General features: G+C 38.9%; 1 protein-coding gene across 1 annotated transcript; it reads left to right on the top strand.

The window, feature by feature from the left end:
- The first annotated feature begins 1,098 nt into the window (after window positions 1-1,098).
- LOC145107050 (uncharacterized) lies at window positions 1,099-1,784 on the top strand. The gene is made up of 3 exons (XM_079043931.1): window positions 1,099-1,153; window positions 1,221-1,531; window positions 1,650-1,784. Exons 1-3 carry the CDS (start codon window positions 1,099-1,101, stop codon window positions 1,782-1,784), a joined length of 501 nt encoding a protein of 166 aa, XP_078900057.1.
- The last annotated feature ends 21,786 nt before the right edge of the window (window positions 1,785-23,570 follow it).

Here is a 23,570-nt window from a genome sequence, read left to right as displayed (position 1 = left end):
TGACTCACAATTCTGAAAGAGACGAGACACATGGTAGGGAAGAGAGTTTCCCAATAGCAACTTTGTCTTTCACATCAAGACTAAGTAGTCTCTTGTCATCGTCATCATAACTCGTCTCTAGCTTTTGATCAAAGAGCCAACGAGAGCATTATTGACCATGGGTTGATACATAGGAACGTGAGGACCTTTTTCAACAATCTTGCATATCTCATAGTCCATGGTTTCAAGAACATTTGTGGCCTTTGTTTTCAACATAGCAAAATTGTGTTCATCGAAGGGAGGAATTTTGTTGACACCAACGGATTTGGGATTATTGGTAGTCGACATGATTACTTGAGTGTATCAAAAACCCATTTTAAAACCAATTGAAGGTTTGTATCGATCAGATACACTTCAAGCATAAAGAACAAAAGTAAACTAATCTATGAAAACAAAGAACAAAAAGTAAATAAAAATGGGAGTTCTCTAAATTGTTCTTTCACCAAGAAAGGGTTTTTTCTTCACCAAGAAGACAGTTTGTCACATAGACGATTACAACACCAAGCCATATTCACATTAGGGTTTCACCCTAATGTTCAGTATATACTAATCTATACAAGTATATACCTTGATTGAAGGGATTGTATCTTATCTATACTAAGAACTGATCCTTATCACAAGGATATCAGATCTGATATCTATTCTATATATGTCTATATCATCTCCTAATATACAAAAGATTACATAGAATAAATATACTAAGCTGAATCTGATAGGCTCGATACGATGACACGGACGGTAAAGACGCTGACGCTGACAGATTGTGTATAGAGTGTTTGACTCATCAGATCATAGGGTGTGACCTTACAGATGATGGGATTTGCATGGACGTGGTTTGGGCTGCTATAAGTGTGACAAGACTGGTCACTACAGCAGGGATTGTACCACTACCACCACCATCCAAGTTTTCACTCTGATTTGCGTTCATTGCAATCAGAGGGGCCATAAGAAGGCCGATTTTCTGAGCATGGCTATAGGACCGGTTGGAACACCCACTCCAACGATACTGAGGATCACAGATGGTCAGAAGGCCTGAAAGTGGCCCCTGTGGTGAAGAGTATGGCTTTTCAACTAATGGCTGAGGAGGTGGATGGAACTTCTGATGTGGTTAAGGGTATGTTTTTCATTTATTACTCGCTTTCATTATTGTTTATGCTTATGCTTCATGTTGTGATGTTTAGGGGCGTTCTTAGTGAACGGATTCCCTGCTCTGGTTCTTTTTGATTTGGGTGCTACCCGATCTTTTTTATCTCTTGCGCTCAGTAAGAGGTTTGATGACGCTCCTGGGGAGCTAGAGTTCCCTTTGGAAGTTGAGATTGTCGACGATCATCCAATGAGTGAATTGAGGGTTCATAAGAGTTGTGTTATGGAGTTGTTTATAGAGAGGTACCCAATCGACCTGGTTCATATTCCTTTGCACGAGAGCAAAGTCGTCTTAAGGATGGATTGGTTGAGCCTTAACGAGGAAATGATTGACTTTGAGAACCAGTTGGTACGAGTTCAAACCCCAAGTGGGGAGAACTAATTATTCGTGGTGATGGTGCTCAGTGTAGACTAGCTCTCTGTTCAGCCTCGAGAGCTAGGAAATATCTACATCATGGTTTTTCTAGTTTCATGGCCTATGTGTTAGTACTAGAGAAGAGGGTAAGAAGTCGGTTGATGCTGTACCAGTTGCCCAAGAGTATCTTGATGTATTTCCTGAGGATTTTCATGAATTGCCTCCGGAGAGGCAAGATGAGTTCTAGATTGATTTGGTACGAGGTGCAGCTCCGATAGCCAAGGCACCTTATCGATTTGCACCACCTGAGATATAGGAGTTGTCTACACAGCTAAAGGAGCTATTAGGCAAAGGGTTTATCAGGCCATGTAGTTCACCCTTGGGAGCACAGATACTGTTTGTAAAGAAGAAGTATGGTTCTACCGGGAGCTGAACATATTAGCTGTGAATAACTTTTATCCACTTCCGAGGATCTATGACTTGTTCGACTAGTTACCAGGTGCATCTTGGTTTTCCAAGATTGATATGTATTTAGGCTACCATTAGATGAGGTTTCGGGATTGATGTTCAGAAGATGACTTTCAGAACTCGATACGGTCATTACCAGTTCGTGGTGATGCATTTTGAGCTCACCAATGCACAAGTGGCATTCATGGACCTCATGAAAAATGTTTGTAGGTCGATGCTCGATCGATTGGTGATCGTCTTCTCTGATGATATCCTGGTCTATTCTAAGACCAAGGAGTAGTATGAAGATCATCTACGGGAGTTTCTGGACGCTTTGAGAGGGAGAGGCTTTATGCCAAATTATCCAAATGTGAGTTCTGGTTGTGGGAGGTGCAGTTCTTGGGACATCTCATCAATCAGAAGGGTATAATGGTTTATCCGGCCAAGATCAAGGCTGTGATGCAGTGGGAGGTTCTGAGGTCTCCTTCTGAGATTCGGAGTTTCCTTGGCTTTACAGGGTATTATTGGAGATTCTTCGATAATTTCTCCAGGATCGCAGTTTTGTTGACCAAGTTGATAAATAAGATAGTTACCTTCCGTTGGGGGCCTGAGCAGCAGACATCATTTGAGACTTTAAGGAAGAGATTATGCGAGGCTCCGATCTGGACTCTGCCCGAGGGTGTTGCCAACTTTAAGATTTATTATGATGCTTTTATCAGGGGATTGGGTGCAGTTCTTTTGTAGTAGGGTCATGTGATCACTTACGTGTTGAGGCAGGTGAAGCCTCATGATGCAAATTACCCTACACATGATTTGGAGTCGGGGGTTGTGGTTTTTGCCCTCAATAATTGGTGACATTACCTTTATGGGGTCCATTGCACTCTTTATATAGATCACAAGAGCTTAAGGTACTTGATGGATGAGCTAAATATGAATATAAGTCGGCGTAGGTGGCTTGATATAATGAAGGATTTGTTGGATTAGGTGTCTAATCCCATAACTATAATTGATATGTACTTGACCCGATAGTAGCATGATCCTTTTGGGTAGCCTTCACCGGAGCAATTTGATAGGATGGATATTTGAGAAAGAGGTTATTTGTGATTTATTAATATATTATATGAACAATATATTAATTGAGAAATCATATTGTTTTATTGGTATTGATCTAGAATTAATTTGGAATTAATTTAGTGATCAAAAGAGACTGATTAAATTTACAGGGACTGATTAGGTAAATCAGTAATACTTATAGTTTGGGCTAATGATCCATGTTGATTAGTGATGGACAAAATCTATGTGAGAGTCCATGAAGAGTTAGTCCAAAGGGCCTATCATATGGATTGTTGGAATACTTAAACGTTTAAGTAAATTAGGGTTTTATGTAAGAAACCCTAAGGATTCCACACTATAAATTGAACCCCTAGCCTTCCCAAAATCGGCCAATGCATTCCAAAGTGAAACCCTAGCCAATTTTATGCTTCCTAACCTCTCTCTCATAAGCCTCCTCTTGCTTTTGGTATCACATTTGAGGTACTAAGCTCTTGAAAGGCCAAGAACTACAAGCTACAATAAAGAGGTATTCATCTAACTTGTTTTTATGTTGTGAATCTCAAATTGTATGCTAGTTAGGGTTCATGCTTTGGATAAATGAAAATTGCATGTATAACTTGACAAAACTTAGATCCAAAGCATTAGGGTTGTATGTGCACCACAGGATTGTTATAGTGCTCAAAACCCATCAGTGGTATCACAACCTAGAGTGTTTTCTAATATATTGGTGCAATTGTATTGTTTTTAAAGCTGAAAAATTTCAATTTTTGCTCTTTGACTGCTGGACTCGACGAGTCTATGAAGGAACTCATTGAGTTGAGCCAACTCGACGAGTCCATTGCCTGACTCGACCAGTTGGATCATCTGTTGGCGGATTTTTAGAGTTTTTGGCCAGTTTTGGATTAGGATCATTATCACAAACTGTTTTGATTGATAAATTTCGATTTTTCAGATAAGGTAATGATTATCCTCATCCAATTGAATGGTGATTGTCAAAATTTAAGATAATTACTTGATTTTGTGAAAAAACTTAATTATTTGTAGAATTTGATTTGAATCATCTTGCTATATGAAATTAGATTAGGTCAATTTTGTGATATAGTTAATTATATGATTAATTTAATTGTTTTTGAAATTGATCCATGAGTTTTGAAAAGTTTCAAAATATTCCCTCAAGTTTTGGAATTTAAAAATTGATTAAAAGGTTTTAATTTTGAAATATTTAAATTCTAAACCCTAGAGTTTTAAAAGTGTAAAATTCAACCATTATACTATTATAATATTAAAAGTTTAATACTTATATATATATATATATATATATATATATATATATATATATATATATATATATATATATATATATATATATATATATATAAGACAGTCAGTCTTACCGTTAGTAGGACTCATTCACGAGGCTGGTCTATAAGGGGGGTATAAGGAAATTTCCTATAAAATGGTGATTGAATGGGTGTCCACTCTCACCCACCGCTCTGTTGACTAGTGGAGGGTCGTTAGACGATCGGGTAGGATAGAACAATAATTCTCATTAAAAAGTATAATGATAATTATCAAGTAACTAAATGTTTTTCATAAATTCTCAATCTTTGTTACTTTAGGAAAAATGTGAAAATGGTGCTATTCGATGAATTTGCACTTTGCACCTTGCCAAGTCGTTACTGGAGCGTGTGTGGTTAGTTGGCACACTAACATGGACTAACAAGGGTGGAAAAGGGTAGCTCGAGAATCGTCATAGATCAATGGAGCGTGTCTGGTTAACCGGCACATTGATTAGCTGGTAAATGACTGGAGATTACCAAGCAAATTTGCATGGTTATTCACATGTTGTTTGTGATCCTCGGTATCCCAGCCACAAACTTAAAGGGCATAATCGAGATTTAAACATGCCATTGAAAAGTTCAATGAATCTCAAAGATCTAGGAATTTCATAAAACTTAATTCTTAAAAATTTTAGTTTTGGGTGGTGAAATTGGTAAATCGTCATTTACCTACCTTCAAATATTTTTGCAATTGGATTACGACATCCCTCTTCCGAATGGTGAAATATTGTGTTGGGTCCTAGCCTTAATATTTCATTTCGGTGTTATATTAAGGAATTTCTATCTAATGAAACTTGTCCTTCTTTTCAGATGTCTACTTCAAACAACGCTTCAAAATCAAATGCTTCTGGCTCCTTCGACCTCATGAACTTATGTGGGAGGGTCATTTTCGATGGGTCGAATTTTAATGACTCGATTCAAAACATTTGCATGGCCATTCGATACGAGGAAAAGGAATATATCCTCGACAAAGAGCTAAAGGAGATTGATGAAGAAACTGCTACTCCCGAGCAACTTGCTGAGTATAGGGCTCATGAGAAGGACGCGACAAAGGTGTCGTGCATCATGCTAGCCACTATGACTTCTGAGCTTCAGAAGTCCTACGAGGACTTCTGGCCTTTCGATATGCACCAAGACTTGATGGAAAGGTACCATCAGAGTGCTCGACATGAAAGGTATGAAATCATTGCCTCCACGATAACAACAGAAACGAAGGATGGAGAGTCCATCACGACCCACTTGCAAAAGATGCAAAGATATGTGGACCGCTTGCTAAAGTTGAATCACAATTTCGATGAAGAGTTGGCTATTGAAATTATCAAACACTGCTTGCCTCATTGTTATGATCAGTTCAGAATGACTTATCATATGAACAAGGAGGAAGTCACTCTAAGCAAGCTTCAAGGCCTACTGAGAACTACTGAAAATAGCTTAAAAGGCAAGTTTGTTGTACTCACTCCTACTGCTTCCCCAGTCCTGGCAATTTGACATGGGAAGGGAAAGAAGAGCAAAGCTTCCTCAAAGAATCACAAGGGAAAGTCTCATGATGGATCATTTTTTAGTGGGTCCAAAGGTGGTTCTGCTGCTCCCTCATCCAATCCAAAGGAAGCAGAGTGCTTTCATTGTCATGAAAAAGGGCATTAGAAATGAAGATGCCCTAAATACTTGCAGGACATTAAGTATGGGAAGATAAAGCCCACCTTTGCAAGTATTTATGTTATTCAATCTAACAACTCATCACATGCTAGTTCTTGGGTCCTTGATACAGGATGTGGTTTTCACATTTGTTCTGAATTGTAGGGTCTAAAAATAAGTATGGATGTAGAGCATAGGAAGATGAACTTGATCATGGCGAATAGGAAAGAATCGCCAGTCACCAAGATCGGAGTTTATTCTTTATGGCTTAGTAATTGGTTAGGGCTAGATTTGAACAATTGTTGCTACTCGTCTGATATGGCGAGAAACATTATTTCTTTTCATGGTTTGTATAACAAGGTTTTAGATTTTCATTTAACAATGAAATTCGTTCTATAAATGCTTTTTATAATGGTCCTTTTTATTTTGAAGCATTGCCTTGTAATGGTATATATGAAACTGTGATGGTTGTAGACAACTTAGGAAATAATGTATTGCATATTGATTCGTCCAATGGTTTGGACAAAGCATGCTCGTGGCATTGTCGTCTTAGACATGTCAACATGAAGCGCATAGCCCAACTCCAAAAGGATGGAGTGTTGGAGTCATTTGACTTAAAGTCGGATGACACATGCGAATCTTGTTTGCTTGGAAAAATGACCAAGTCACCTTTCACTGTTACTTGTGAAAAAGGTGAGGGTTTGTTGGATCTCATACACACCGATGTGTGTGGACCCTTCACATCCACCACAAGGGATGCTAACCGCTTCTATGTAACCTTTACCGATGATTATAGTAGATATGGATATGTCTACTTAATCAAGCACAAGTCGGAATCCTATGAAAAGTTCAAAGAGTTTAAGCAAGAAGTGGAGAATCAATTGGGCAGGAAGATAAAGATGCTCCGATCCGATCGAGGTGATGAGTATCTTAGTATCGAGTTCCACGACTATCTTAAAGAATGTGAAATTGTTTCACCATTGACGCCACCTAGGACACCACAGCTTAATGGTGTCGCTGAGAAGTGCAATCGAACCTTGTTGGACATGGTTCGTTCCATGATGAGTCGAGCTTCGTTACCTATCTCATTTTGGGGGTATGCTTTAGAGTCTGCCTCCCATATCCTTAATCTAGTTCCAACTAAGAAGGTTGCCAAAACACCTCACGAAATGTGGACAGGGAAGGTTCCCTCGTTAGCGCATATTAAGGTTTGGGGTTGCGAGGCTTTTGTAAGACGAGATACTCACGAGAAGGTCGAACCTCGTAGTGAGTGTTGTATTTTCATCGGCTACCCACAGAAATACTTTGGATATTTGTTCTATAGACCTAGTGAGAATGTGGTCTTCGTAGCATGAAAGGGTGTCTTTCGTGAAAGAGAACTCATATGCGAAGAGGATAGTGGGAGGCAAATTGACCTTGAAGAGATTCAATATTTAAGCGATGAAGGAACCTCTAACACTAGCAATCAACCTGAGGATGAGACGCCTGTTGAACCAGTTATTGAGTCTGTACCTCTGAGACGTTCCAATAGAGTTAGTTTTCCACATGTGTTGTATGGTTTTCATATAACAAGTGAAGGTGATATGTTTATCAGTGATAGCACACTGATAAATTTGGATGAACCTAAGGAAGCCATGGCAGGCCAAGAGTCTGCAAAGTGGAAAGAGGCAATTGACAGCGAGATTCAATCCATGTATGAAAATCAAGTTTGGAATTTGGTTGACAATGTACCAGGTCGTAAGAAGGTCGGGTGCAAGTGGATCTTCAAGAAGAAGACCGACATGGATGGGAAAGTACACACATATAAGGCGCGATTGGTTGCGAAGGGATTTACTCAAACTCCTGGAGTTGACTATGACAAGACCTTCTCACCAGTAGCGAAGATCATATCTATAAGGGTTATGCTATCCATAGCTGCGTTTCATGATTATGAAATATGACAGATGGATGTTAAAACCGCTTTCCTTAATTGGAAGTTGGTTGAAGATGTTTACATGAGTCATCCAGAGGGTTTTGTAGATTCTAAGTACCCTAATAGAGTGTGTAAGCTTGAGAAATCCATTTATGGATTAAAACAAGCATCTCGCAGATGGAATCTTTGTTTCGATGAGAAAGTCAAAGAGTTTGGTTTTTCGAGAAGTGAGGATGAATCCTACGTATATGTCAGGGTAGTAGGAGTATAGTTAGCTTTCTGGTATTGTATGTGGATAACATACTACTCATAGGAAACGACATTCAAACTTTGCAGGAAGTTAAGTCCTGGCTTGGGAAGTGTTTCGCTATGAAGGACCTCGGGGAAGCTGCTTACATTCTAGGGATAAGGATATTGAGAAATAGGAGTAAAAGACTTATAGGACTTAGTCAAAGTACCTACTTGGACAAGGTGTTTATACGTTTCAACATGAAGAGTTCCAAGAAAGGAGAATTGTCTATCCTGAGCAATTCCAAACTGAGTAAGACTCAGAGTCCGAGTATCGATTCTGAAATAACAGACATGATTCGAAACCATATGCTTATGCCGTTGGCTCGATCACGTATGCTATGACATGCACTCGCCCTGCTGTGCCTTTTGCTTTGAGCATGGTTAGTCGATATTAAGGGAATTTGGGTAGAACTCACTGGATAGCAGTAAAGAACATTCTTAAGTACCTGCAGAGGACTAAGGAATGTGTCCTTACCCTTGGTGGGGGTGATGAATTGAGAGTGACAGGGTATAGTGACGCCAGCTTTCAGACCGATGGAGATAATGTCCGCTCTCAGTCGGGCTGGGTATTTACCTTAAATGGAGGAGCAGTAACATGGAAAAGTTCCAAATAGGAGACTGTAGCTGATTCAACATGCGAATCAGAGTACATAGCACCAAGAGAAGCGTCGAAGGAGGCAATATGGCTAAAGAACTTCATCGGAGACCTTGGAGTTGTACAAGCTCTAAAGGAGCCTATGGAGATTTTCTGTGACAATGAGGGTGCGGTCGCCTTAACCAAGGAACCAAGGGATTATGGCAGATCTAGGCACATTGACAGAAAATATCACTTCATAAGACATCGAGTAGAAGAGGGACACCTCGTAGTGAAGAGGGTATCGTCAGAGGATAACCCAACAGATCCCCTTACGAAGGGATTGAGTAGTGTTAAGCATTTGCAGCATGCTAAGAGCATTGTCCTAAGGGACGATATTAGTTTTAGTGATTAGATAGGAAGTTAAAAACTTGTAATAAATAAATGTAATTGACATTTGATGATTAAATAATAAGGGTTTTGTTTATAAGTAAAGTTTACTGTATTTTGTCAATTGTTTATTTTATATTTCACTTTTGCATGTTTTGACTTCCAGAATAATATGATTATTCGAAATATCCATAGTCAATCATACTTTGGAAGTAAGCTATGAGGTGAGACTATCATGAATTGGCTTGTAGATTGTCTAAGGTGTTTAGACATAGCAAAAGTTTGCAACAACATTCATGAGTGCTCCTGAAATAAGATTTGAGTATTGGATTAAACCCACGTTCACGTGAATCACTTCATGGAATTTATCACGAGTGATTATGAGACGATAATATTGTATAGTCTTCAAACCAAGATATATGAGTTGTTGATTACAAGTTGGTTGTGCATTGATAGTACGAAAACGCATCAGTAACTTGATGTTATAAAACGTGTTGTTGTGTATAATTTAACAAGTAATTAGTACAAGCATATAAGTTGAAGTTTATATGTTCCTTTTATCCTAAGAGGATTAAAAGTGATATCATGCGCCCCTCGATGATTTTGTTTTGACTTATGTGTTGGGCCTGGTCAGGACTCAATTGATGTGTTCAATTAAGTTCTATGTCAAACAAATCAGAAATCGGGAAACAAACTGTTTGACAATGAGTATGACTTTATTCCATGTCTTTGTCCACACGATATCTTAAAGAACAGAGGATTATATGATCCTTTATCTAAAGGACGCGTTATTGCCTACGTTAGAGTTCGACAACGACATTTGAGAGATACAATTGCTAATCGGATTTTGAAGTTGCATTGACATTTATAGTTATTAGACTTATCCAAGTGGGAGACTGTTGGATTAGGTGTCTAAGCCCATTACTATAATTGGTATGTACTTGAGCCGATAGTAGCATGGTCCTTTTGGGTTGCCTTCACCGGAGCAATTTGATAGGATGTATATTTGAGAAAGAGGTTATTTGTGATTTATTAATATATTATATGAATAATATATTAATTGAGAAAGCATATTGTTTAATTGGTATTAATCAAGAATTAATTTGGAATTAATATAGTAATCAAAGAAGACTGATTAAATTTATAGGGACTGATTAGGTAAATCAGTAATACTTATGGTTTGGGATAATGATCCATGTTGATTAGTGATGGACTAAATCTATTTGAGAGTCCATGAAGACTTAGTCCAAAGGGTGTATCGTATGGATTGTTGGAATACTTAAAGGCTTAAGTAAATTAAGGTTTTATGTAAGAAATCCTAAGGATTCCACACTATAAATTGAACCCCTAGCCTTCCCAAAATCGGCCAATGCATTCCAAAGTGAAACCCTAGCCGATTTTGTGCTTCCTAACCTCTCTCTCATAAGCCTCCTCTTGCTTTTGGTGTGTGTGACTTATTAGAGGTATCACATTTGAGGTACTAAGCTCGTGAAAGGCCAAGAATTACAAGCTACAACAAAGAGGTATTCATCTAACTTGTTTTTATGTTATGAATCTCAAATTGTATGCTAGTTAGGGTTCATGCTTTGGATAAATGAAAATTGCATGTAGAACTTGAGAAAACTAAGATCCAAAGCATTACGGTGGTATGTGCACCATATGATTGTTATAGTGCTCAAAACCCATCGGGATTATGACTGTGAGATTTTATACCAACCTGGGAAGGCTAATGTGGTGGACGATACACTAAGTCACAAGGTGACTAGCACACCTATTCGGGATATATGTTTGAGGATGATGGTGGTTACCCGATTGTTGGAGCGGATTCACGAATCTCAGGTTGAGGCCATGAAAGAGGAGAATCGCAAGAGTGAGTGCATCGTGGGGAAGGTGTCCTCATTTGATTATGATAGTGGGGAATATTGACTTTACATCGGAGGGTTTGGGATCTGTATTAGGGCGGTGTACGATAGGTAATAATGGAGAAGGCACACAAGTCAAAGTTCTCTATCCATCCAGGTGCGATAAAGATGTATAGAGACCTCAGACGGTCTTATTGGTGGCCCAACATGAAGCGGGATATGGCTTGGTACATGGAGAGGTGCTTGAATTGTAAGAATGTGAAGACCTAGCATCATCGACCATAAGGAAAAATGGAGACGTTGAGTATTCCCATTTGGAAATGGGAAGAGATCACGACAAACTTCATCACAAAGTTACTATGGATCGTGCAAGTGGCAGATTTAATTTGTGTCATCATGGATCGGTTAACCAAGTGTACGCATTTTATCCCCATTTAGGAGAGAATCTCTGCGGAGAGATTGGCAGATGTTTATATCCGAGAGGTTGTGGCACGTCATGGAGTTCCTGTACCAGTGCTCTCGGATAGGGACGTTCGATTCACTTCCAGGTTCTGGAAGAAACTCCATGAGGAGTTGGGTACTCAAATTTACTTTAGCATGACTTTCCTCCCACAGACCGATGGTCAGAGCGAGAGGACTATTTAGAAGTTAGAAGATATGCTTCAGGCATGTCTGTTGAATTTTGGCGGGAGTTGAGATATGTACTTTCCATTGGCTGAGTTTTCCTATAACAATAGTTATCACGCCAGCATTAACCGACCTCCTTTTGAGATGTTTTATCGGAGGCACTTTCTGACCCCGATTTGTTGGGGCGAGGTGGGACAACGAATCATGGGGAGTACCGAGGTGGTACTCAAGACCACCGAGATGATTTAGTAAGTGCGCGAGAGACTCCAGAACGCACAGAGTCGTCAGAAGATCTATGCAGAAAGACGCCGTTCAGACCTTGAGTTTCATGTTGTGGATTTTGTGCTCCTGAAGGTGTCGTCTTAGAAAGGCGTCATTCAATTCAGGAAGCGGGGCAAGCTGGGCCCCAAATTCATTGGTCCTTTTAGGATCCTCGCCCAGGTGGGAAAGGTTGCATATCGACTGGATTTTCCAGTAGAACTGAGCCAGATTCAAAATAAGTTTCATGTCTCCCAGTTGCAGAAATGCCTGGACGATGATTCCGTAGTGGTACGATTGCATGATATTCAAGTGGTTGAGCACCCAAACTATATGGAGAGAACCAATACTACAAAAACAGGCTTTGGTCACTCGATGCCGGAAACAAATAGTCACTCATACTATATTTTAAGTAGTCGAACGTCTCCATCGTGTGACTATTCAAAACCGTATTGTCACACCTTTTAATAAATAAGTAGCCGAAATGAACTGAAAGATTTTGGCGGAATGTCAGACACTTGTTATTTGGGAGGCGTGACTATAGAAGATTGAGTTCGAAGCATTAGTTACTCTATACATACAAAAAAGTAACAAATATATTGGAGTAAAAAAAGTGACATAAAAGTGTCCAAATGTCATAAATCGTCACATGAAGTAAATGTTTATGTCGCTAACTCATAGACTAGAGTTTGTCTCACATGAATTTAGTGTAGCAAAAATTCGGTACATATGGTATAATAACTACAAGTGCAACTGAAGTTGAACGAGTATTATAGCTTGCCTACCGTTTATGTGTATAGTCACTTGTTATTTCAAAGTGGTTGTATGGATTTTGAATAGCTATACCATATCACAAATGTGTATCGAATGATTTTTATTAGTCACATGGCCAAATATTCATGTATCTATTATTAAGAGCAAAATTTACGAAAACCTGTTAATCATTAAGTTTGATATGAATCACATTGAGTGTTATTATTTGAAAATCAAGAGACAATATATTTGTAATTTTTTATGTGTATAGTCACATGTTATCTCAAATTGACTGTATTGATTTCGAATAGCCACACCATATCACAAATATGTTTGGTGACAACAAAACAAGTTAATCACTTCAGACAAATATCAAAAACAAACTTCGGTGAACTAACAAGATTCTGAATAAACATAAATCAAAAGAACTGATATTGAAAGTGGTTCGGTCAAGGTGACCTACGTCCACGGGCGAGAGAGAGAGAGAGAGAGAGAGAGAGAGAGAGATAGAGAGAGAGAGAGGGAGAGAGAGAGAGAGGATTTTATTAACATTCTGGAACAATTACAAGCACTCAAAATTGTATCTCATTTTGAGCTCTCACAAAATCTACCAGATTACAATGATGGGGGTATGAGCCTATTTATACTTGAGAGATCAAACCAAAAACCCTAATAGGCCAAGCCCATTGGCCTATAGGCCCATGAATGGTGAAAACTAATCATATTCCTCCATGCAACATCTTTTGGAACATTCTTTCCTCTTGCGCATCATAGAGGACTTCATAGCATACTTGGCTTATCAAGGACCAAGATAGTCCATCTTGCGCCATCGGGGCACAACATGAATATGGATGGTGCAAGAGGCATCAAGTGTGGCACAAGAGCATCTAGGTTGGAGCAACATCACCATCTTGGCACAAAAAAGGCCATGCTTGGTGCAATAACATACTCCGTGGCGCAACAAGTGTACCCCATGGTGCAAAAAGGATACCCCATAGCACAAGAGGGGGTATCTTGGCACAAGAAGGAGCACCCTTGGCACAACAATATCCTTCTTGGCCTAAGTATTCATCATATGGTGCAACAAGGTCTCCTTGTTGCTCCATATCACTCCCAAGTGCTCCAAGCCTCTTCCACATGCTCAAAACCCCCTTCTGTACGATCCGTTACTTTGGCACTTGATTCGTTCCTTTGTCGGATGATCCATTCCTTTCTTAGATGATTCGTTCCTTTGTCACATGCTCTAAGAACCCCAAGTGCTCCATTGTGATCTAAGTGCTCCATGTTGGACAAGACTTCGTATCCCAACAATCTCCCACTTGAAGGCTTGAACAGCTTCATCTGCCATTTAAATTTCACCATTCCTCAAAGTACTCCCTCTCTCTCTCTCTCTCTCTACCAAGACATTATCATCAAACTTATGAAAGGCTAGTTGAATCCATGCAAAGCTTCAACTTCTCAGTGGTAACCACCTTGGTGAACATATCAATTGGATTCTTTGATACAAGGATTTTCTTCAAGTTTAGAGTTCCTTCATTGATTAACTCTCAAATGAAATGGTACCTCATCTGAATGTGTTTCGTTCTAATATGAAACACTGGGTTCTTTGCTAAGTAAATGCATTTTGGTTGTCACAATTCGGTACACAATCCTCCTGCTACATTCCAGGTTCTGACAAGAAACTCTTCAACCTTATAAGCTCTTTGGAAGCTTCTGCAAGTGCCATGTATTCTGCTTGTGTGCTTGAAAGAGCAACACTCTTTTGTAACCTTGACATCTAGCTGATTACTATAGCTCCAATTGTGAACACAGAACCCATTGTGCTCTTGCCTGAATCTACACAGCCACCTAAGTGTGCACCACCGAGCCTTTCTAAAACTACTCCTTTTCTTCTGAAAGACAAGGAACACTCAACTTGTCCTTTTACATAGCATAACAACCATTTCACTCCTTCCCAATGTTGTCTTCCGGGATTTAACATGAATCCGATCACAACTCCCACTGCATGAGCAATATTTGGTCTGTTGCATACATTCCATACATTAAACTACCAACTGTAGATGCATAGGGAACTTTAGCAATGTATACTCTGTCTTCTTCCGTTTTTGGGGATTGCTTCTACATAAGTTTTAGCAGACTCCCCAATGGTGTTCTTCTAGCTTTCATATCTAACATGCTAAACTTTTCTAAAACTTTCTTGATGTACTTGGCTTGTGAAAGTTTTAGTGTACCGATAATTCTATCTTTGGCTATGCTCATGCCCAATATTTGTTTAACAACCCCTAAGTCCTTCATCTCGAACTCACTGGCCAGCTACTTCTTTAGCTCGTTGATCTCCTTCATATCGGATCCAAGAATCAACATGTCATCAACATATAACATGATGGGTTTTGAGCATTACAACATTCCTATGTGCACATGCAACCCTAATTTCTTTGGATTTAGGTTTTTCTCAAGTTATACATACAAATTAATTTTCCAAAGAAAGAACCCTGATTCTAAGATATAAAATCGAAATTTAATCATATTAGGGTTTGATCATACCTTTCTTGTTAGCTAGTAGTAACAAGCAATCCTCACTTCAATTCCTTGACCTTCGAAAGCCTAGTGCCCCAAGCACTGAACCTCTAATGTAGTCACAAACACCACAAGCAAAGAATAAGGGCGAGGTAGTATGAAATCGGCTAGGGTTTCTTCTTAGGAATCAAGTGGCCGATTTCATGAGGCAAGGGGTTCCTTTTATAGTTGAGGCTGCTAGGGTTTTCAATTGGAAACCCTAATACCCTTGCTTAGGTCCTAAGCAATCCATAGACCCGCATATGATAGGCCTTGGACGAAAACACTATGGGCTTCCCATATATTTTCGTCCGCTCCTTATCAACGGAGTCCATTAGCCCAAACTACAACTATCACTGATTTACATAATCAGTCCCCGTTCTTTTAATCAGTTTCTTTTGATCACTAAATTAATTCCAAATTAATTTTTGATCAATACTAACTAAATAATATGATTTCTCAATTAATATATTATTCATATAATATATTAATAAACCATTAAATAACCTCTTACTCCAAAACTCATCCTATCTAGTTCCTATGGTGAAGGCAACCCAAAAGGACCATGCTACAATCAAATCAAGTGCATATCAATTATAGTTATGGGCTTAGACACCTAATCCAACAGTATCCCACTTGGATAATTCTAATAACTATAACTGCAAGTATGAGTTCAAAATCCGATTAGCAATCGTACCTTTCAAAAATGATGTTGTCGAACTTTGAGCTAGTCAATGACGCGTCCTTTAGATAAGGGATCATATAATCCTCCGTTCTGCGAAATATCGTGTGGACAAAAACATGGAACATAATCATTCTCAATGTCCAACGGTTTCGTTCCCGACTTCTGATTTGTTTGACATAGAACTTAATTGAACACATTAATTCAGTCCTGACTGGGCCCGGCACATAATCAACACAAAATCATCGAAGGGCCCAAGATTCGCTTTTACCCGCTTAGGATAAAAGGAACAGATAAACTTTGACTTATATGCTTGTACTATTTACTCATCAATTATACACAGCAATACGTTTTATAACACCAAGTTACTGATGCGTTTACGCATTATCAATGTACAACCAACTCGCATACAACAACTCATATATCTCGATTTAAAGATTATATGATATTATCGTCTCACAATCACTCGTGATAAATTCCATGAAGTGATTCACATGAGCGTGGGTTTAATCCAATACTCAAGTATTATTTCAGAAGTACTCATGAACGTTGTAGCAAACCTTTGCTATGCCTAAGCAGTTAGACAATCTACAAACCAATTCGTGACAGCCTTTCCTCATTACTTACTTCCAAAGTATGATCGACTTTGGATAATTTGAGCAATCCAATTATTTAGGAAGTAAAACATGAAAAAGTGAAACAACAGTAAACAATTGGCACAAGATAATAAACAATACTTATATATAAATCTCCATTATATAATCATCAAATGTCAATTACATTTATCTATTATAAGTTTCGAAACATCTTTGTAATCACTAAAACTAATATAGTCCTTCAGACCAATGCTCCTCGCATGCTGTAAGTGCTTAACCCTGATCAGACCCTTTGTGAGGGGATCTGTTGGATTCTCTTCCGACGATACCCTCTTGACTACGAGGAATCCCTCTTCTACCCGATGTCTGATGAAGCTGTATTTTCTGTCTATATGTATGGCTCTGCCATGATCCCTTGGTTCCGTGGTTAAGGTAACCGCTCCTTCGTTATCACAGAAAATCTCCATGTGCTCCTTTATGGCTGGTACAACTCCAAGGTCTCCAATGAAGTTCTTCAACCATATTGCCTCCTTCGACGTGTCGTTTGCTGCTATGTACTCTAATTCGCATGTTGAATCAGCCACGGTCTCCTGCTTGGAACTTTTCCAAGTAACTGCTCCTTCATTCAGGGTAAACACCCAGACCGACTGAGAACGGAAGTTATCTTTGTCGGTCTGAAAGCTGGCGTCACTATACCCTGTCACTCTCAAGTCATCACTCCCACAAAGTGTAAGGAACCAGTCCTTAGTCCTTCGCAGGTACTTAAGAATGCTCTTAACCACTGTCCAATGAGCTCTACCCGGGTTCCATTGATATCGGCTAACCATGCTCAACGCAATTGCCACATCAGGGCAAGTACATGTCATAGCGTACATGATCGAGCCAACGGTGGAATCATATGGCACTTGACTCATTTCCGCTATCTCGGCATCGGTACTCGGACTCTAAGTCTTACTCAGCTTGGTATTGCTTTGGATTTGCAGTTCCCCTTTCTTGGAATTTTCCAAGCTAAAATGATTCAGCGCCTTGTCCAAGTAAGTACTTTGACTAAGTCCTATTAGTCTTCTACTCCTATTTCTCAAAATCCTTATCCCTAGAATATAGGCAGCCTTTCCTAGATCTTTCATAGCGTAACACTTCCCAAGCCAGGACTTGGTTGGAACGTCGTTTCCTATGAGCAGTATGTCATCCACATACAATACTACGAAGCTAACTATACTCCCACTAGCTTTGAAATATACACATGACTCATCCTCGCTTCTTGAAAATCCAAACTCTTTGAATTTCTCATCGAAACAAAGATTCAATCTGCAAGACGCTGACTTTAATCCATAGATGGATTTCTCAAGCTTGCACACTCTATTAGGGTACTTTTCATCTACAAACCCTCTGGCTGATACATGTAAACATCTTCAACCAACTTCCCATTAAGGAAAGCAGTTTTGACATCCATCTGCCATATTTCATAATCATGAAACGCAGCTATGGCCAGCATAACCCTTATCAACTTGATCTTGGCCACTGGTGAGAAGGTCTCATCATAGTCAACCCCCGGGGTTTGAGTAAATCGCTTCGCAACCAGTCGTGCTTTGAACGTGTGTACTTTCCCATCAATGTCGGTCTTCTTCTTGAATGTCTCAGAGGTAAGGACTCGTAAACTGGTTCAACAGGAATATCTTCCACAGGTTGAGCACTAGTGTTAGAGGTTCCTTCATCGCTTGTCTACTGAAGCTCTTCAAGATCAATTTGCCTCCCACTGTCCTCTTCGCATATGAGTTCTCTTTCGCGGAAATCCCCACTCTTTGCTATGAAGACCACGTTGTCACTAGGTCTGTAGAAAAGATATCCAAAATATTTCTGTGGGTAGCCTACAAAAATACACCGCTCACTACGTGGTTCAAGCTTGTCATGAGTCTCTAGTCTTACGAAAGCTTCGCAACCCCAAACCTTGATATATGCCAACGAGGGAACCTTCCCTATCCACATCTTGTGAGGTGTTTTGGCAACCTTCTTAGTTGGGACTAGATTAAGGATATGGACGGCAGTCTCTAAGGCATACCCCCAGAATGAGAAAGGTAACGAAGCTCGACTCATCATGGAACGAACCATGTCCAACAAGATTCGACTGCGCCTCTCAGCCACACCATTGAGCTGCGGTGTTCTAAGCAACGTCAATTGTGAAACAATTATAAGGAATGGAACTCGATACTAAGATACTCACCACCCCTATCGGATCTGAGCATCTTTATCTTCCTGCCCGATTGATTCTCCACTTCTTGCTTAAACTCTTTGAATTTTTTAAAGGTTTCCGACTTATGCTTGATTAAGTAGATATATCCATATCTGCTATAATCATCGATGAACGTTACATAGAAGCGGTTAGCATCCCTTGTGGTGGATATGAAGGGCCCACACACATCTGTGTGTATGAGATCCAAAAATCCCTCACCTCTTTCACAAGTACCAGTGAAAGGTGATTTATTCATCTTTCCAAGTAAACAAGATTCGCACGTGTCATCTGACTTTATGTCAAATTACTCCAAGACTCCATCCTTTTGGAGTTGGGCTATGCGCTTCTTCTTGACACGTCCAAGACGACAATGCCACAAGCATGCCTTGTCTAAACCATTAGATGAATCGATATGCAACACTTTATTTCCTAAGTTATCTACAACCATCACCGTTTCTTATATACCATTACAAGTCAATGCTTCAAAATAAAAAGTACCATTATAGAAAGCATTAATAGAACCAACTTCATTGTTAAATGAAAATCTAAAACCTTGTCTGTACAAACCATGAAAAGAAATAATATTCCTCGTCATCTCTGACGAGTAGCAACAATCATTCAAGTTTAATCCTAACCCACTACTGAGCACTAAAGAGTAAATCCCGATCTTGGTGATAGGTGACGATTTCCTATTCCCCATTATCAGGTTCATATTCCCATGTTCCACATCGCTACTTCTTCTTAGCCCTTGTAAATCAGAACAAATGTGAAAACCACATCCTGTATCAAGGACCTAAGAACTAGCATGTGATGATTTGTTAGATTGAATATTATAAATACATGCGAATGAGGGATTTATCTTCCCTTCCTTGATGTCCTGCAAGTATTTCTGGCAGCTTCGTTTCCAATGCCCCTTCTCATGGCAGTAAAACGACGTTGCTTCTTTAGGATCGGATGAGGGAGTGGCAGAACCGGTTTTACCTTTGGATCCATTTAAAGAAGATCCATCATGGGACTTTCCCTTGTGGTTTTAAGAGGGAGCTTTCCTCTTTTTCCCTTTTCCATCTCCTATAGCAAGGACCGGGGCAGCAACAGTAGGAGTGGACTCGACAGCTTTGCCTTTAATTTCACTTTCAGCAGTTCTCAACAAACCTTGAAGCTTGCTCAAGGTGACTTCCTCCTTGTTCATATGATAAGTCATCTTGAACTGATCATAACAAGGAGGTGAAGAGTGGAGGATAATATCAATGGCCAGCTCTTCGTCAAAGTTGACATTCAACTTGAGCAAACGATCCACATATCTTTACATTCTTTGCAAGTGGCTCGTGATGGACTCTCCATCTTTCATCTTGGTTGTTATCAAAAAGGCGACAATATCGTACCTTTCTTGACGCGCACGTTGATGGTACTTTTCCATCAAGTCTTGCCACATCTCGTAAGGCCAGTAGTACTTTTCCATCAAGTCTTGGTTGTTATCAACGAGGCGATAATATCGTAACTTTCTTGACGCGCACTTTGATGGTATTTTTCCATCAAGTCTTACCACATCTCCAATTGTAAATTATTTGAAAGTAGGTAAATGACGATTTACCAATTCCACCATGAAAAACAAACTGAAGAATTAGGTTTTAAATGAAATAAAATTGATAGATACTTTTGAGATTCAGTGAACTTTTCAATGGCATTTTTAATCTTGATTATGCCCTTCAAGTTTGTCACTGGGATACTGAGGATCAAAAACAAGGTGTGAATAACCATGCAAATTAGCATGGCACTCTCGATGTCATTTACCACCTAATCAATGTGACTGTTAACCACACACACTCCATTGATCTATGGTAATTCTCGAGCTACCCTTTGCCATAGTTATTTGTCCAATTTAGTGTGTCGGTTAACCACACAGGCTCCACTAACGACTTGACAAGGTGCAAAGTGCAATTTCATGGACTACCATCATTTTCACATTTTTCCTAAAGTAACTAAGATTGGGAATTTATAAAAGCATTTAGTTACTTTATAATTTTCATTATACTTATTAATGAGGAATTAATGTCATATCCTACCCGTTCGGCTAACGACCCTCCACTAGTCAAGAGTGCGGTGGGTAAGAATGGATACCCAATGGCGGTCATTTTATTGGCCGCTTCCTTAAACATCCTCATAGATTACCTTCGTGAATGAGGCCTACTAACAGTAAGATAGAATCATCTTATATATATATATATATATATATATATATATATATATATATATATATATATAAATCTTTTAATATTATAATAGTATAAAGGTTGTATTCTAAACTTTTAAAATACTAGGGTTTTAGATTAATATTTCAAAATTAAAACTTTTAATCAAATTTTAAATTCCAAAACTTGAGGGCAAATTTTGAAACCTTTCAAAACTTCTAGATCAAATTTTAAATAATTAAACTAATCACATAATTTTAAACATTATCCTAAAATTTGACCATTATCTTTTAATTCGATGAGGATATCCATTACTATATCAGAAAATTCTAATTTAAACAATTAAAACAATTTAAGTTAATGATCCTTATCTAATTTAGGCCTGAAATCCGAAAAATCTGCCAACTCGTCGAGTCAGGGCATGGACTCGTCGAGTTCATATTTCAACTCGTCGAGTTCAGCAGACAGTGAGCAAAACAATATTGATTCAGCTTTAAACAATAACTCGTCGAGTCAGGGCATGGACTCGTCGAGTTCATATTTCAATTCGTCGAGTTCAGCAGACAGTGAGCAAAACAATATTGATCCAGCTTTGAACAAATTACAATTACATGCATCATATATAACAGAAAACACCCTAAGCTCTTATACCACTAATGGGTTTTGAGCATTACAACATTCCTATGTGCATATGCAACCCTAATTGCTTTGGATCTAGAATTTTCTCAAGTTATACATACAAATTATTTTTTCAAAGCAAGAACCCTAATTCTAAGATATAAAATAGAAATCTAATCATATTAGGGTTTGGATCATACCTTTCTTGTTAGCTAGTAGTAACAAGCAATCCTCACCTCAATACCTTGACCTTCAAAAGCCTAGTGCCACAAGCGTTGCACCTCTAATGGAGTCACAAACACCACAAGCAAAGAACGAGGGAGAGGGAGTATGAATCGGCTAGGGTTTCTTCTTAGGAATCAAGTGGCCGATTTCATGAGGCTAGGGGTTCCTTTTATAGATGAGGTTGCTAGGGTTTTCAATAGGAAACCCTAATTACCTTGCTTAGGCCCTAAGCAATCTTTAGACCCCCATATGATAGGCCTTGGACGAAAACTCTATGGTCTTCCCATACATTTTCGTCCACTCCTTATCAACAGAGTCCATTAGTCCAAACTACAACTATCACTGATTTACATAATCAGTCCCCGTTCTTTTAATCAGTTTTTTTATCACTAAATTAATTCCAAATTAATTTTCGATCAATACTAATTAAATAATATGATTTCTCAATTAATATATTATTCTTATAATATATTAATAAACTATTAAATAACCCCTTACTCCAAAACTCTTCATCTCTAGTTGCTATGGTGAAGGCAACCCAAAAGGACTATGATACAATCAAATCAAGTACATACCACTTATAGTTATGGGCTTAGACACGTAATCCAACATAACAATAGGATGATATAAGAGGACTTGAATTTCTTCAAATAACAACAGTGATCCATCTCACATCTGTTGCACCCACTCCTCTGCATGAAGCTATCACACTTCAAGTACCACTGCCTTAGAGCCTGCTTCAAACCATACATACTTTTCTTTAGTTTGCACACCATATCTTCCTTGCTAACTGTGGGAAAACCTTCTGGTTGTGTCATGTAGATGTCTTCTTCAAGGTAGCCATGGAGAAAAGCTGTTATCACATCTAGTTGCTCTAGATGGAAATCTACAGAGGCCACAATTCCCAAAACCATTCTGATTGTAGTCATTTTCACAACTGCAGAAAAGATTTCATTATAATCAACCCCCCCTATTTTGTTGGAAACCCGTGACTACCAATCTTTCCTTGTATCTCTTGGTGCCATCAATCTCATCCTTAACCTGAAACACCCACTTGTATTGCAGTGCTTTCTTCCCTGCTGGGAGTTTGACCAAGGACCAAGTGTGATTCTTGTCAACTGAGCTCAATTCTTCTTCCATAGCCTTCTTCCACTATGTGGATTATTTAATCCTCGAGGCTTCTGGATAAGACTCAGGTTCGCCATTCTTTGTCAGCAATAAGAATTTTGCTAGAGGAGAGTACCTGACTGGAGACCTTCGTACTCTAGTGGATCTATGAACGTTAAGAGTTTTAGTTTATACACTTTCATTCTCTGAACTACTATCATCCATGCTCCCACTTTCTCCAGTTTCATCGGAGCTCCCACTGATTCCTGAACTTTCACTTATCTCTGGAGTACTGGCAGGTTTTATAATGTCGTCTTATGAAGTTTCTTCTAACTCAACTTGTTCTTCCATTTCTGGTTGTTTTTTACTGCCTGATCCCTCAGCAAGTTCATCCATATATAGCACATTCTCACTGAACACCACATCCCGACTTCTTATAACCTTTTTGTGCTCTTTATCCCAGAAGTAGTATCCCATGCCGTCCAACCCATAACCAATAAAGGTGCACTTCCTAGACTTAGCTTCTATCTTGTCTCTCTCAGAGTCTTTGATTTTTACATACGTGACACAACCGAATGTGTTTGAATGAAACCTCGCGACCTTTCAACCAAAAATTTAAAAATCAAATATGCACATGATTTAAGAGACTGGAATGAATTTTAACCAAATTCCATGAATGACCATTAAT

This window comes from Lactuca virosa, chromosome 4 (assembly GCF_052849685.1).
Source record: "Lactuca virosa cultivar CGN04683 chromosome 4, Lactuca_virosa_CGN04683_v6, whole genome shotgun sequence".
Lineage (NCBI taxonomy): Eukaryota > Viridiplantae > Streptophyta > Magnoliopsida > Asterales > Asteraceae > Lactuca > Lactuca virosa.
Note: the sequence above shows the minus strand (reverse complement) of the source record. Positions and strands in the feature narration are given on the sequence as shown.